General features: G+C 36.6%; 1 protein-coding gene across 11 annotated transcripts in view; it reads left to right on the top strand.

The window, feature by feature from the left end:
• The window catches only part of PDE1C (phosphodiesterase 1C), a 523,080-nt gene that overhangs the window by 469,199 nt on the left and 36,994 nt on the right, over positions 1-16,887 (top strand). For 10 of the 11 annotated variants that reach the window (XM_059171502.1, XM_059171508.1, XM_059171509.1 and 7 more), the window contains one exon: positions 2,353-2,430. In XM_059171502.1, coding sequence (XP_059027485.1) covers positions 2,353-2,430 — 78 coding nt within the window. Of the gene's footprint in view, positions 1-2,352; positions 2,431-3,368; positions 3,504-16,887 lie in introns of those variants that run through there. The other variant, XM_059171512.1, reaches the window with a different exon arrangement.

Below are 16,887 nucleotides of genomic sequence, written 5' to 3'. Positions count from 1 at the left end.
CTTCAGCCAGTTCATCCCATTTCAAAATTAAGAGTAAGAGGAAACTTGGGTAATTTATTGACTCCTAACTTAGCTTAGGATTTATCAAATTCCATTGAAAATACTTACTTTGTCAAATATATCACAACCCAAAATGGTCTTGAATCATCCTTAGATAACCAATTCTTTATAAATCTGTGGGCAAGGGGGTAATTCTTTATAAATCTGTGGGTCAAAAGCATTTAAAAATGGCAGCAATAAATAGAAGCCTGAAATTGGAAACTTGAGCTTCGTAGGGAAGTTAGAGCCTAGCTTCTAGAATCAGACTGATCTATGTATATTGTGGTAGATTGCTATATTTATGCCTTAGGTTCCATAGCCTTAGAACAGAGATGGTAATATAAGTTTCATATCCATTCTTCACAAGTTGGTTTGAACAAATCACTTTGTGGAAAGATCAGTTGGCCATCTCTGTAAAAACTGTCAGACAGATGGCTTAAACCAGATCTATGGCTGCCAAGAGGAACAGTTCTGCTGCTGGAAGGAGCCACACATGCAAGGTTACGGGCAGAGGTGGGGCCCAGGGTGGTGTACAAACCACTGGCAGGCAGCCGGCGCGCTGCTCAACACAGCAGGACGGACCAGCGTGTGCCTCAGTGGCTACAGGGAAGCCAGAGGAAAACTCACCCTTGGAAAACATCCTCAATCATTTGATGAGTTTGTTATTCTGCAAATTGATTGTTTTGTGAATTAAACTGTGATGAATTTGTCTACTTTCCATCGTAGTCCCTTCACAACGGGGTTGTTAGAAGAATTTAATGAAACGATGCAGGCAATATGCCTGGCACAAAGAAAGCAGGAAAGATAAGACCCTGCTTTCTCCTTCCTGGCTGCAGTTATTCCTAGGGTCTTCTTGCTTCAAGAAGTTTGAGTATTTTAGTTGTAAATTATTCTGGGTTTTATGCAGGCTAAAAAGAAAGATGCCGCTAGTAAGACTGTAAGAAAAATTTCCAAAACTTGAGAATAAGGCTGGGGAAAGGATGCCATGTCCTTTCAATGTCATAGTGGCAAACTGTTGAACAGACACGGCCAGGGATTATGTGATTATCTTAGACAGGGGTCAGCAAGAAGTTTTCTGATTGGCCCAGCCAGTGACTCGTCCTGGTTTTGCATGTCTCTGTCACAACCATGCAGCGCTTATCCCTACGGCGTGAAAGTGTCCGCAGACAGTATGTAAATGAATGCATGTGACTATTTCCAATGATCTCTGTTTCCAGATTGGCCCCCGAGCTACAGGTGGACGACTCCTGCTTTAGGAGAACAGGACTGTTTAACTTTGTCATGTACTATTGACACAAACCTAGGTACTACGAAGTTGTGTGATAACTTACAGATTTTTGACTGTTAGAAGAGATTACCCCCTTGCCCACAGGTTATGATTTTATTGCCCTGTGGGAGATAACCAGTTTTGTTTCTAACACAGCAATCTCTTTTTTTTTTTTAAAGATTTTATTTATTTATTTGACAGAGAGAAATCACAAGTAGATGGAGAGGCAGGCAGAGAGAGAGAGAGGGAAGCGGGCTCCCTGCCGAGCAGAGAGCCCGATGCGGGACTCGATCCCAGGACCCTGAGATCATGACCTGAGCTGAAGGCAGCAGCCTAACCCACTGAGCCACCCAGGCGCCCAAGCAATCTCATTTTAAAGGTTTTCTAAAAGGCCTATAAATACCCATTTCCTTAAATGCCCTTGGCACCATCCTTACTATCTCTCTGGTTCTTTTGTGAATGAATTAAGTTTTTGACACATGTTTATTCTACATCTGTTTGCATAGTGTTTCTGAACACTTACAAATCATATTTCGACAAGCTCGTTACTTAGAATACCGTTTATAACTCCGGTTTAGAGTTCAGATATCATTGTGTGATGTGTCAGAAATCGCATTCACTACCTTAAATACATTTGTCCTTAGAGTATGTCTATAAAGTAGCTATTATTATCCCCATTTTGCAGATGAGGAAACTGACACCTATAGAACTTGAGTAGCTATGAGCTGGCATAATTTACATTTGATCTGAGTTTTTCTGCTCTCCACAGCCCAATAATAAAGCTGAACTTCTTTTCTCGAAAATAAACATTATTGGCTCAAGTGCTACATTGTTTAACAGGAACTTTGTCTTAATTTCTGGATTATAATCTAGCTTTTAAGACCTAATATATGGTTTAAAAAGGTATTTACATTCAGACATGTACCCCTTCATGACTAAAATTATGTACTTTTTTTTTCATCTTTTTACCTTGACAAGTTTAGGACTATTTATAACGTCCCTTTTAGCTATATACATATGCTGTTTGTCATGTTTATTACTTTCAGGTGACGTGAAAGATGGTAAAAATAAGACAGACAGGAAGGATCAATCCAATGTCGGAAGTGATTCAAAGAAAACAGATGGTAAGCGCATAATTCCCATTATATTTTTCCATAAAATGTGCGATTTAATGCAGGTTTGTTAGAATTACACCTAGAATTGAATTGTGATTGTTAATATATTCTTATACCGTAAAAAAATCCCTTCACTACATGTAGGGAGTATTCGACCCCTATTTCAGTAATTTACAGATTATCAATTTGTCTCTTCCCCTCCACCATCCTTTGCTCCATCTCAAATGCATTCTATACTCTCTCTCTTCACCACTTGTCATTTTTTCATTTTCACTTTAAAGTTGCCTCATGACTTACTGTTTGGAATGGAATGGACTACGAGTCTTTGGGTGTGAATTGTGCAGCATAAATGGGAAGTGCTCCATGTTTTCAGTTTCAGCACTTTCTCTTTAAATGAGGAATTATTGCTTTTGGTAAGAAGAGAAATCTGTTCAGTGTTATCACTGTATTGGGAGGCCCACATGTTGGAGAATGAGCATAGTTGTAGAATGCAGATTGGTCAGCAAGAATAAGTCTCAAAGGCAAGTTCCGAATGGCAATCCCCACCAAACCAGTTAGACTGAACCTACCTTGTGATGTGCTCCATGAACATTGCTTTTACTTTTCACAAAGAGCATTCTACTCTCTCTAAAGCCTAAAAAGTTCAGATTATATTTTCCTTCAGACTTTGTACTAGCCTACTGAGAAAACTGTTCTCATCTTTTATATCAATCCCCTGTTTCATTTGTAACATGGGCTTATTCTTGGCGACTCCTTCATACATGTACATGATATTAAACTGAACATGCATGCTTACCTCGGCAGCACATATACTAAAACTGAAAATGCAAACTTCTAGTTAGTGGTTTGTGTTAAGAGTCCTAGATGCTTTTGAATCATACCTCCCTAGAGACATTGCATTGAATGCTAAGCTGTTCTTTGATGATTTGGTTTTAATGTCATTGAAGGATAAATACCAGATTGAGGAGTAAGAAGAAATTTGAACACAACTCCACCTATTAAAAAGGAAGCAGCCCCTCTAGCTTTCATCTAAGCCACTGTGGCAGGCTTTCTTTACGCATATGCACGAAATCAGTTCTCAAGACTTTTCTTCTAAGCTCATTCAATAATTCATGCCAGGTGTCTTATCACATAATACCTAGGGAACACTCATGTGCAGTTTTTCACCAAATTGTTTATGGAAATGGAAACCATGTATCTAATAAAAATAAAAATAAATACCTCCTTGAATGATTGTGACTAAGACATGAATTACACAGAGACAAAACAGAATTCAAGGGGCCCCTGGGTGGCTCAGTGGGTTAAGCTTCTACCTTCAACTCAGGTCATGATCTCAGGGTTCTGGGAGCGATCCCCACATTGGGCTCTCTGCTCAGCAGGGAACCTGCTTCCCTCTCTCTCTGCCTGCTGCTCTGCCTACTTGTGATCTCTCTCTCTGTCAAATAAATAAAATCTTTAAAAAAAAAAAACCCACACACAAAAAAAACAGAATTCAAAATGACAGTCATCCTAGCCAAACTTTATTATGGGTAAGGTTTGTTGCCAGACATCATTAAACCCAAGTCAAGATAACACAAGCCAGAACATGTACAATAGAGGAGAATGGTGTTAGATATAAACCCAGCACCTGGAAACCTGGCCCATCCTGCTTCCAGTGACTAGCCCATCTGAATTCCTAGAGCATAAAAGTGCAGAGTAAGTCCCAAATCTTTAACATGGGATCTTGTTGCATTTTTATATTGTGCTACAAATATCTATAATATACATACATCATCTGTTATGATGGTGTCATGTGGGCTCGTGAGTTAAATTTTATTACCTTCATTAAGCACTTTTATTTTACCGGTGCCATTTATAATTAAATTGTCCCCAAGTATTTAAAATAATTAAACAGCTTTTTTAAAAAAAAGAGGGGTGTAGGAAGGGGTCAACAGATACTATGTTCTATTGAACAAATAAATGTAAAGCTTGACTGTTTAATGAACATGATTCTGGATCCCACTGGACAATGAAAAGGGTTCAATAAATAAAGAAGAGATATTTTCTGATGTCTATTCCTTTCCCCCTCCATAACTCTAACTTTCCTCTGCTTCCAATGGGTCTGGTGTGTTTATACTAGCAAGCTTATACACAAACTTGGACATGAACAACTTTCTGTTTTAATTTCATTAATGGGCTAACATGACATCAGTTGTTCTCACTGCTTTGATACCATAAGGACACAGATCACTGAGCTTTAGTTACTTGTGCTATCTTAGCCAAACATCTTTCCCAGGACTAAAGCCATTCTTGGTGGCATGAAGTGGATAGATTTCAATCAGCCTCATTTATCTCTTCACCTTTGATCATCAAAAGTCTCTACTTAAGGAAAAATTTTAAGTGATATATGGATCAGAGGGTACATTGATTATTAAAAGCTGCCTAGTAACAACCATATACATTTTGAATATTTCTTTTTAATAGATCCTATTAACATTTGATGACGAAAGGTAGTCAGTTTAACTATTATTAATGCCTCTCCCCCTAATACAAGCCTTGGGAGCCAGGGGTGACCAGCTCTGTCTAATTTTTGAGAGGGAGTATCCAAGCACAATTCAGTGCCCAGTATGACCAAACCGACTATGGTTTGAAGTTGGAACATTGTACCCATTCAGAAAGAAACCTGATGGAAACTGGACCACAGTTGGTTATGCCCAAACTCCACTGAGCTGAGGTACACACAGAGGGAAGGGGTGTGTGCTAAAAGCATAAATTATATCCTGGCATAGTGAAAACATTGCAGTTGAACATTATCTCTGTCAGGCTACTGAGGTACTACTTAGTATCCTGCAGTATTAATTTTCAAACTGGCTTCAAAGAATGAATGTCCTTTGAAACTACATTGTTTACTCTTAGGGAGAAATGTACTAACATAAAAAGATCGGGGCCTCTGAGCCAAGATTCTCTCAGGGCCTAAACTTTTACAGTGTCACTGGGAGACTGGCAGGGTGCCAGTGAATGAATTATTTTCAGTGTGTTTTTAGTCATGTTTGAAACAGCATAGTCTCTTGGACCTGCCATAATTTTTTATAGTTGCCCAGAAATATGAGTTTGCTTTTAACTTTGACTACATTAAAGAGATATAAGAGATATAAGAGATAGCCACCATTTGTGTCTCTCAAAAGACTGATTATAATTAGGCCCTACGGGGTTATTTGCCAAGTCCCAGAGAGAGAGAATTCAGCAGGAATTTCTCCTTCACTGAATGTTCTGGAAATTGGAGTGTTTAAGGGTGTTCATGAAATTTAAAAGTCAACTGTGTAGAGTGAAAAGAGTGGACAAAAGACCATCTATGTACCTCTGCTTCTGCCAAAGAGGACTAATAAGAATTAGATTCACCCTTTCACCTGAAACAATAATAATCATAATAAAAGACAACTTACGTGGAAAAATAGTTTTCAAGATACTGGACATCAAGAAATGAAGAACAGTAATCTCCAAGAAACAGGAAACAAATGATATAATACCTATGAATGATCCAGCTTCCTCCTTTGAGAGGATTTCCAAGCAACATAGGAGGGAGAATCGAGGCAGACCTGATGGACTCCTTGAGTTGAAGAGTTGAATAAGGGTCTGGGGAGAGCCACTGTGGCTCCAGCTAACAAGATAAAGTACCAGAGAGGGGAGAGCTGTAGAGATATAGAACTCCAGAAATCTAAAGAGTAGTCATTCATCAGAGTCCTGATTGACCCATACAGATAAGAAACTACCTGAGATCAGGAAAGAACCATTCAAGAGGATTAGAGGGAATGGTCCTAATGTTCACACTTCATTTAAGGCAAGAAAAGTACCTATTCTCAATAGTCAGACTTGAATATCTCATAATTTAAAGGGAATTGGATAGAAGCCACCTAAATGTCTTATTTTGTTAGTTGGGGAGTAAATAGCTGTCAGCTAAATGCTGCTTTGGTCTCACCTAATAAACCTTGAAAGCAAGACATGAAAGGATCAAAGTGCACCCCAAAGTTTGTGTATAGGAATACAAAAATATCCAGTACCCAACAAGGTAAATTTCACCATATCCAATATCCCATCAAAAACTACTGGATGTGCAAAGAAGCAAGAAAATACTTTGCATAATAAGAGAGAGAGAGAGAGAGAGAGAACTGAAACAGAAGTTAGAATAGCAGACAAGAATATTAAAGCAGTTCTTATAACTATAACCCATATGTCTGAAAGTTGATTAGGGAGATGGGAGTTATAAAGAAGGGAAAATCAAACTTCTAGAAATAAGCATTATAATGTATGATTTAGAAAACATACTGGATGGTATTAGCTAAAAACATTGGATGAGATTAATAATAAGTACAATGGGTGAGATTAGACATTGTAAAAGAAAAGACTAGTGGAAAAATTATCCAAAATAAAACAGAAAAAATTATAAAGAGCAACAGTGAATTTTAGGACATCTTCAACAGCCTGATGTATGTAACTGGAGTTCCTAACATAAAGAAGAGAGAGAATAAGAAAGAAAAATATTTGATGAAGTAATTTACTTGGGCAAAGAAAATTTTGCCCAATGATGAAAACTACAAATGCACAGACTCAAGAAGCTCAGTAAAGCCGAGGCACAAGAAATTTGATAAAATTACACCAAAACATGTCATAATCACATTATTCAAAACGAGTAATGAAGAGAAAATTTAAAAACAGCAAGAAGGATAAAAAAATTCATGTACAATTGAAAAAAAAATGAGGATAACTGTAAATATCTTATCAGAAACAATGCAAGTGAGAAGACAGTGGAGCAACATCTTTAACATGCTGAAAGAATAAAATAATTCAATTAAGAATTCTATACCCAGCAAAAATATCTTTCAGATATAAAAGCTGAAAGAAGTCACAGTACAAGAAATGTTAATGAAAGGGAGTAGGGTAACTATGCCAGTTGGAAATATGGACCTGCCCAAAAGAATGAGGCACATGAAAAATGGTAAATAAATGGATAAAGATCATTGCCTATTTGAACAAAATAATAGTAATACATCATCTGATTTATAACACATACAACTGAGGGGTACATGTATGGTGCCTTTGGTTAGGTGACTGACTCTGTTTCAGCTTAGGTGGTAATCTCAGGGTCATGAGATCAAGTCCCGCATTGGACATCATGCTCAGTGTGGAGTCTGCTTGAGATTCTTTCTCCCTCTCCCTCTGCTCCTGCGTATTCTCTCTCTCTCAAATAAATCAGTAAATCTTAAAAAATAACATATGTGACTGAAATAGCATAAAACAATAGCATAAACAGATAATAGCATAAAAAGCTGGGAAGGGAGAAATGGAAGTATACAACTGTAAAGTTCTACTATACATGAAGTGACATAATATCATTCGAAAGTTAATTGTGGTAAATTAAGAGCATATACTATAAACTCTAAAGCAATTAAAATAACAAAACAAAGCCATATAGCTAATAAGCCAACAAAAGAGATAAAATGGAATTGTAAAAATACTTAATCTGCAAGAAGATTTAAAAAAAGATAAGAAGGGATCAAAGAACATATGAGACAAATAGGAAACAAATAGCAAGATCATAGACTTAAAACTAAGCATATCAGTTAAGACATTAAATGTCCTAAAGACCCCAATAAAAAAAACAGAGATTTTCAGATTATAAAACACAATTGTAGTCTGCCTTTATTTAAACACACACACACACACACACACACACACACACAAATAGCCCAAAAGTAAAAGGATGACAATTGGTATATCAAGGTAACTAATAAAAAGAAAACTTGAATGGCTGCATTAATAGCTGACAAGGTAGATTTCATTGCAAACCCTATCACTAGAGATAAAGAAGTCCATTTCATGATAAAGTTGTCCATTTATAAAGATGATATAATAATACTTTATGCACTGAATTACACAAAATTAACTGAAAAAATTATCTTTTTAAACTTTTTAAGATTTTATTTGTTTGGGGTAGAGAGAGAGAGAGAGAGAGAGAGAATGCATGAGTTAGGGGAGGAGCAGACACCCTGCTGAGCAGGGAGCTGAGGGCTTGATCCCAGGATCCTGGGATCATGACCTGAGTTGAAAGTAGATGTTTATTTTTTTTTATTTTTTTTTTAAAGATTTTATTTATTTATTTGACAGAGAGAGAGATCACAAATAGGCAGAGAGACAGACAGAGAGAGAGATGAGGAGAAGCAGGCTCCCTGCTGAGCAGAGAGCCCTATGCGGGACTAGATCCCAGGCCCCTGGGATCATGACCTGAGCCGAAGGTAGAGGCTTAACCCACTGAGCCACCCAGGCACCCCGAAAGTAGATGTTTAACCAACTGAGTCATCCAGGCACCCTCAGCAAAAAAAAAAAAAATTTAATCCATAATTTTATTCAGAGACATTAGCATTCCTCTCTCAATCATTGATAGAATAAAGAGATATAAAATCAGCAAGGAAAGGAAGATTTGAACAACAATACCAACCAACTTCACCTAAGTGGCATCCCTAGAATACCCAACCATAGAGAACACACATTCTTTTCAAGTGCATGCAAAGAACATTTATCAATATAGACCAGATTGTGAGTTATAAAATAAGTCCCAATAAATTGAAAAGGAGCCAAGTCATACAAAGCATATTTACAGGTCATTGTGGAATTAAATGGACATAAGGATATTAATATTGTTTTAGTATCCTTTTAATTTTTGTAGAATATATCATGACTTAATCTATCATTTTTTTATATTGGTAATTTGTCTTTTTTCTCTTTTTTTCCCCTTACCAGTCTGGCTAGAGGATAAGTTTTACTAATTATTGTTATTAATATTTCTCATTGTTTTTCTGTCTTTATTTCATTGATTCCTTATCTTTTTTTTTTTCTTCTGCTTTCTTTGAGTTGAGTTTGCCTTATTTTCTAGCTTTTTCTTAAGGTGGAAGCTAACATGATTAATTTGAGATTTTTTTTCTAATGTAGGCATTAAGTGCTGTAAATTTCTCTCTAAGTACCACTTTAGTAGTATGCCATAAATATTAACATGCTGTATTCACATTTAGTTCAAAATACTTTCTAATTTCCATTTTAATTTTTACATTGATTTAAGAATTATTTAGAAACGTAGTATTTATTGCTAAATATTGGGGGATTTTCCAGAGATAGTGGAAATATAAATCCTCTCCAAATTGATCTACAGATTCATGCAATTCAATTAAAATCTTAGCAGGTTTTTTTGGGGGGGTAGAAATTAGCAAACCAATTATAAAATTTATGTGGAAATGCATAGCACCCAAAATAAACAAAGCAAGTTGGAAAAAGAAGGGAAAAGTTGGAAGGCTAAAAAGGAAGACCTTGTTTGAAGACTTAAAGCTTAGTAATGAAAGCAGCATGGTATTAGCATCATGATAGACAAATGGGTCAATAGAATAGAGAGTCCAAAAGTAGATCTATATGTACATGGACAACTTACTATTGACAAAGGGCATTCCATGGAGAAAGGTAGTCATTAACAAATGGTGATGGAATAATTCATTATTGATATGCAAAATTATCTCCTATATTTTACATCATATGCAAACATCAAAATCATAAACCTAAATTGAAAATGTTAAATTATAAGACTCAAGGTTAAGAAAACAGGAAGGACCCTTTGCAATCTCAAGTTAGGCAAAGGTTTTCCAGGTCTGACACCAAAAGTACGAACCATAAGAGAAGAAGCTGATAAATTATACTTTAATAAATTAAGAACATCTGCTCTTCAAAAGCTTCTATTAGGAGAATGAAAAGACAGCCCACAGACCTGGGGAGAATATTTACAAAGCCTATATGTTTTAAAAGAGTTATATCCAAAATATATAAAGAAATGTCAATGTTCAATAATAAGAAAATAAACAAATTCATTAAAGACATGCAAAAGATTTAAACATTTCACAAAGAAGAGAAGTACAGGGGCACCTGGGTGGCTCAGTGGATTAAGCCTCTGCCTTAGGCTCAGGTCATGATCCCGGGGTCCTGGGATGGAGCCACGCATCGGGCTCTCTGCTCAGCGGGGAGTCTGCTTCCTCCTCTCTCTCTGCCTGTCTCTCTGCCTACTTGTGGTCTCTGTCAAATAAATAAATAAATAAATAAATCTTTAAAAAAAAAAACGGAAGAGATGTATAGCTAGCAAATAGGTACATTAAGGAGATCATAGATATCAGTAGGAAATGCAAATTAAAAGCCAAATTAAAAATTATAATGAGAGAAAACAAAACAAAACATATACATGGGGAGATGATTTTACACTTGTATATTATATTCACCTAATAATTTCTTAGTTCTCAACTTCCCTTTGCCTGTGAGGACACAACTTTGTCAGCTCATTTCCTTATAGCCACTCTTTCTGTGTATTTCTTAAGTTGCTCCTTTTCTTGCCTTTATGCTCTCAATACAGGAAACATGAAAGGCAATTGAGCCAATATTCTTGTTAGTTTATGGAGAACAACTACTTGAAATTAAAATCCTGTAGTATACATTCACGAATTTGCTTGTGATGCGATTCTTCACAAGACTGGTATCTCATGACCTTGATTTACTGCAGGACTCACAAGAGTCAACCAAAGAATTATTGTGTTTTTCCTGTTTTCTAACTAGATGATCCTACCAGAGTAGTTTGAAAGTGGGTAAATCAATGGAATGGATGACTCTGACTCTGTTAGATGCCTTTGGTTCTGTTATAATAGATGTGCCAGTTTATAAAAGCAGTGGAAGGATATAGTCTGAACCCTTTACACTTGAGCTGTACTTGGTGTTCTTATTTTTCGGCTGACATTGAAAATATTTCTTTAGGGGCGCCTGGGTGGCTCGGTGGGTTAAGCCGCTGCCTTCGGCTCGGGTCATGATCTCAGGGTCCTGGGATCGAGTCCCACATAGGGCTCTCTGCTCAGCAGGGAGCCTGTTTCCTCCTCTCTCTCTCTCTGCCTGCCTCTCTGCCTACTTGTGGTCTCTCTCTGTCAAATAAATAAATAAAATCTTTTAAAAAAAAAAAAAAAAAAAAAAAAAAAAAAAAAAAAAAAAAAAAAAAGAAAATATTTCTTTAGTTGCCTTAAGGGTGGAGTGTCATGACTTGCTTTGCAGTGGAGTTGGTAGTGAGAGATAGATAGGGCCTGCCCAGGCCTGGAGGTGTGCACTACTCTGCAAATCCAGGGAGGAAACAGTACAAAAGCAGGTGCCTGGAGAAGGTGCATGAAGAACTGAGACACATGTCTGTCTTTACAGCAACAATAGTGTCTGACTTAGTTCATGTTCGGAGATATGAGAAGCAACAAACACACTGGCACATACATCATTATTCAGGAGGCATGTTTTTGTTGAGACCATCAATAGTTTTCATGTCTGTATAAATACTTGTACCCCAGTATTCTCTTCTCAGGGAATCATGCTCACCTCATTCGTTCTTCCAAGTATTTTTTCCCCACACTACTCAGGACAATAGTTGTTAGGCTGTCTTTATGCACCAGAATAAAGAACTGCCTTATTTCAGATCTATCAAAACCATAGCTTGTAAGTCAATGCTTCCTTTTATTTCCTCATTGTTCCAATCAATGCTGTTTCTTCCCACAGGGCTTCTTAGTATCACTTGCAGCTGATGCTGTCTGTGCCTTGGTCCATGCAGAGCTATAGAAGCAATTAAACACTTTTGCCCACCTTCAGTATACTTGTATTTAAATCAATCCCATACATCTTAACTAGCCATGGGGAACTTTATAGGCATTTATATTTCAGAATCTTAATGGGTTACAAGTCTTAGAGGGAAGTGTCTTAATGGCCATCCTAGTTGAAACTTCTGTCCTAATTTGTTTTACGAAAGGTACACATAAGACAATTTAGTAATAGAAGAGGTAATGGAGTCTTGAAAATTCTTGACATAGGATTTGTGACGTGAAGCCCACTTTGTGGGTTTTCATTCATTTTGTTTTGTATGTAAGAACTATCTTATCTGGAAAACAAAACAAAACAAAACATCAATCCCTTCATTTGGGAGCCTACACTATGCGTGATGTTGTAAAGGAGAAGAGCTGATTAGCAAGAAGGGCTCCACACAATGGAAAAGGAGTTTCCTATTGACAGTAAATGAAGAGTTGGTTATGCTACAAAAGATCTGTTGACACTAACACCAATACTCCTAACCAATGTATGGTTTTGACTGCTAATTTACTGATGTACGATATGTACTGGAATACTCCTGTCAACTGGCTAGTCAGTGGTTTCTTTCTCCTAAAGGAAAACCTAACTGGGAACTCAAATCATATCAGAAAGTTGCTTGACAAGCTGAGAATGTAAGGAGAGTTAGTTGATGAAGTGTAACTTCAAGGTAGAATATCTTGATACATCTGTCTCCACCATTGGGATAGACTTGCCAAGAATAGTATGGTGGCCATCTTGCATGCCTTGTATTCTGACAGTGAAAGAGGCACTCCTCCTTGGCACCTCTCTTTCTAGTCTCCTTTTTGACCACAAATTCAGCCATCAGATCGGTTGATATCTTGGAGTAGATGATCATTCTTGTTTACTTTTAGTTCTTTGTGATTGCATTTCTGGACCTTAATCTTGAAGAAACCTCTTTGTTTTTAAGGCATTGTTTTTGATTCCCCATCATAGGCCACAAGATTTTCATGACCTTTATAAATCTCCACAGGTATGATCAGATTATGAACCGTGATGAGTAAAAAGAGCCAAGGATGGTGAGCAGTTCTGATAACACTAGTTGTTACCCTGTCCCTTCCTCTCACGTCCAGGGCAGTACTACTGTAACAATAACCTTAAGTCCTTCCTAATTTACTTTAAGTACAGAACCTATAAAACTTTAGTATTTAACTGCTTTTAGCAATGAATGATTTGCAGTACACCTCACTATTGATCATGCCACTGAAGTGAACCTCTGCTGTCTTGAGGTAGTTTCTATAAATAGTTAATCCCATCTTTTGGGTATTTTATTTGTTTCCTTCTCAGAGGATAACAGTTTTTTTCTTAGTTCTGGGAAGATATCGCACTGTAGTCCTTTATGTATTGACAAAAAGCTGCCTATTTCTTTAATGAAGAATTTTCCTTCAGCATGAGAATCCAGCATCATTATGAGTTATTTTCCATGAGTGTACAGGGACCAAACATCTGGAGTCCCCTGAGTCCCGGTTAAGATAAGTCATCATAATAACACATGTTCTGATTAATACCCCATTTCCCTTAGCCATTTGTTCATGAAAACTCCTGTGACCTATTTACTTAACAAATGTATGTGTATGTACTAACATATGGAGCATCAACAGTGAAGAAATGATATGGTTTAGCAAGAAAAGCCATGAGATATTTGTTTTTCAGAATATTTTACATCCTTATTTTCTCAAGTAGTAAGATAACCCAAGGGTCTAAACCATGCACTACCATATCCCTGTCGAAGGAAAACTACAAAAAGTTTGATAAATGCAGGAGAGGATTGCAAAATTATTTTTTAGCTGCCTGCTATTCTCATGTATCTGGACAAAACCTCACTAATTGGATTTTAAAGGGTTTTGTTGCAAAACATTTTGATTGATATACTTAAATGGTATTTTCTAGTTATTTTCAGAAGCTGTGCTGTAGGTTGACCCAATGAGAGTTATTGTGAGTTCAGCAACACTGAAACCCAACACAGTTGTTTTTTTGGATGGATTTGGAGGAAGACTAGTAACCATTCCATGATATGTGGCTAGGACGTGGTCATATGGGGTGAACTAAATAATGTTCCTGCTCTTTTTACTACCGACTTATACTCTTGAGAGCTTGGAAGTACAAAGGCTATTACTTACACATGGTTCTAGTATCGGTGAGTCACAGTGAATCAGAACAGTTAGCTCTTTCAGTTACAAACATGCATTTCAAACTAATATAAACTTCCAGGTTTAGTGAATATCTTTGTGCTTCTCAAGGAGGGGGTATAATAGGTATCCTCATGATGGATTATAAAGGAACAGGTGGCATGCTACTACTATCATCCTCCTGTCCATTTTTGTGCCTTTGGAATTCACATTTGTAGTATTGAAACAGTAACTGAAATATATATAGTATATACATATGTATGTATATTGCATATATAGGTGATATAATCTATATAATACAATGTAAGATTGGTTGGTTTAAAATAATTAAATTGTGTTATACCAAAGAAAATTTCTGAAGTCAATTTATGCTTTTTACATTGCCATTTAGATTCCAGTCACTTAGCAAATAACTACATAGTAGAAATGTCAAATAAAAGTATATTAGGTACACTTTGGTAATGACAAAATTAATCTTTTTAAACAACTTTTCCCTTGGAATTACTGGTATATAAGCTTTCGTTGTTTCACTTTATCTTCTAGACATTTCGTTACACTCTTAATGTACCATTGTATTTTTAAAGGAACCCAGTCTGACAGAAAGGATTATAATTTTGGAACTGTGGAAAATGTGATTTTCCCCCCTCAACACTGATGTTCAGGATTAAAAATAACTTCTTAGTATTCATGAAATAAATATTTATCTATTTCCCCCCTATATTTTAGATTTTGTCAGATTCTACACATGGAATGGAGGAACACAAGTAACAATGCATTTGTCAAAAGAAGCTCTATTAACATTAGAAAAAATTCATTAAAATAACAGCTGCCTTTGCAGTAAATATGTGCCAATTTCAGGAGCTAGCACTGTCTACATTGTTAATGCCATTTCTTTTCTAGACACCCACACACTAGGAGAACAGTTAAAAATGCAGTATCAAGCAAGTATCAAAGCTTCCTCTTTGTGTTTATTCTTAGCATTCTCCACAGAATGGCACCACAATCTTCAAGTGACATCTGTATTTCATAAGTATTAGCCCTCTATCATACATGCTATTTTTATTTTCTACTCTGGAGGCACAGTGAAAACTTGAGAAAAAATATTTCTTTCTTCTTTCACTTACTTTGAATCTTACATTGCTTTTCCTGAACTAATAAAATTGAGAAAACGTGAAGAGCAGTCATAATGTTTCAGGTCTAAAATTCTAGCCTCACTTTCTCTGAAGGACTTCCTTGGTCTCTATGGTCTCTGGCTTCTTGTTGGCTTCAAAAACAGCAGATTGAAAGACTGGTCAGAAATAAAAACTTTCGTATTCAGACAATTCTAGGTTGTCTCACCGGCACCAAGGAGTGGTATGGGCTGCGGCTGCCTGCTGTTTACTTACCTCTCAAGAGTGGGGCAGGTCTGGGAGCACTTACAGAGTCAAATGTTTTCATTGTTTCCTTAGGCATTAAAGTACTAATTTCTTAATAAGAGACGAACAACAGTAAAACACCTTGGGCAGTGTGGGGCAGAGAGGGAGAGTTATTCACAGATTTTTAGTTTGAAAAGACCATGCTGTGTAAAGGGAAAGAGAAGGCAGAAAAGTTAGAAATTAAGACTTTAATACCATCATTATTCTCAGTGATAACACAGATGCCATGGGTCAGAAGAAAAGAAAAAATTGGGCGAGGGTTGGAGCTAAAAACTGCCATCTTTTGTTCTATTCTTATTCTGTGAATTTGGATCAAATGGGTAAATTTTAAGATCTCATCTTGTTGGCATAGGCAACAGGAAGTTTCAGGAAGTTAATATTCCCATAAATTTACTTACTTACTTTGTCTGTCCATCTGTTAATCCATCCATCCATCCACCCATCTATCTTAGCAGGGCTGTAGCATTAGTATTACATGCAGTGAACTTAACTTAAAACAATCATACTGTAATCATATCCATTATCATTTGGGGCAGGGAGAAAGCAGGCAGTATATGTTTTTGGATATTTAGTGATAACCATTTAAAATAGCACTTAAGACCTAAAACAGTGAAATCTCTGGATAAATTCTAACAGCTATATCTAAAATAATATTTGTTTGTTTTTAGCATTTCCCCATTATTAAAAAAACAAATGAAACCAGAACCCACTTAAAAGCCCATAGAAATTCTACTAGACATCTAAAATTGGGTTTGATTTTGCCACATTGATTCTTCCTTTCCATTGCTTACTGTATTTTGTTGTTTTCATAGAAAGTTGACTCCATAAGGAGGCAGCTATGGTAGAGTTTCTGGAACTCGAAAATCTGGTTTGAATCCCAGCTCTGTTCTCAGCCAAGTCAGCTTATTTCTTTGAGCTTGGATGATAGTTGAATCAGGCTGTAAAAAATCAAAACCAAGAAAAATGAAAAAGAAAAGTGTTTACAGTTGTTTTTCAAGCCTGGTGCCAGATTCGTAGATGATTTAGGAATAAACATTATGACAGATAAACACATTTTAAGAGTCAAATCACGTTAAATCGAAATTTAAGCCTCTTCTTAAAACAATTATCTTTAAACCGAATGGTTTGAGACAGCATCTCCACTTACCTGTAGGAGGAGTAGCGTGGGAAGAGTGGAATAAACAAGGCCACACTGTTGTCAATTTCCACCTCCTTTATTCTTCAAATGAAGTTGC

The sequence above is a fragment of the Mustela lutreola genome, chromosome 4 (genome assembly GCF_030435805.1).
Source record: "Mustela lutreola isolate mMusLut2 chromosome 4, mMusLut2.pri, whole genome shotgun sequence".
Taxonomy (NCBI): Eukaryota; Metazoa; Chordata; class Mammalia; order Carnivora; family Mustelidae; genus Mustela; species Mustela lutreola.
Note: the sequence above shows the minus strand (reverse complement) of the source record. Positions and strands in the feature narration are given on the sequence as shown.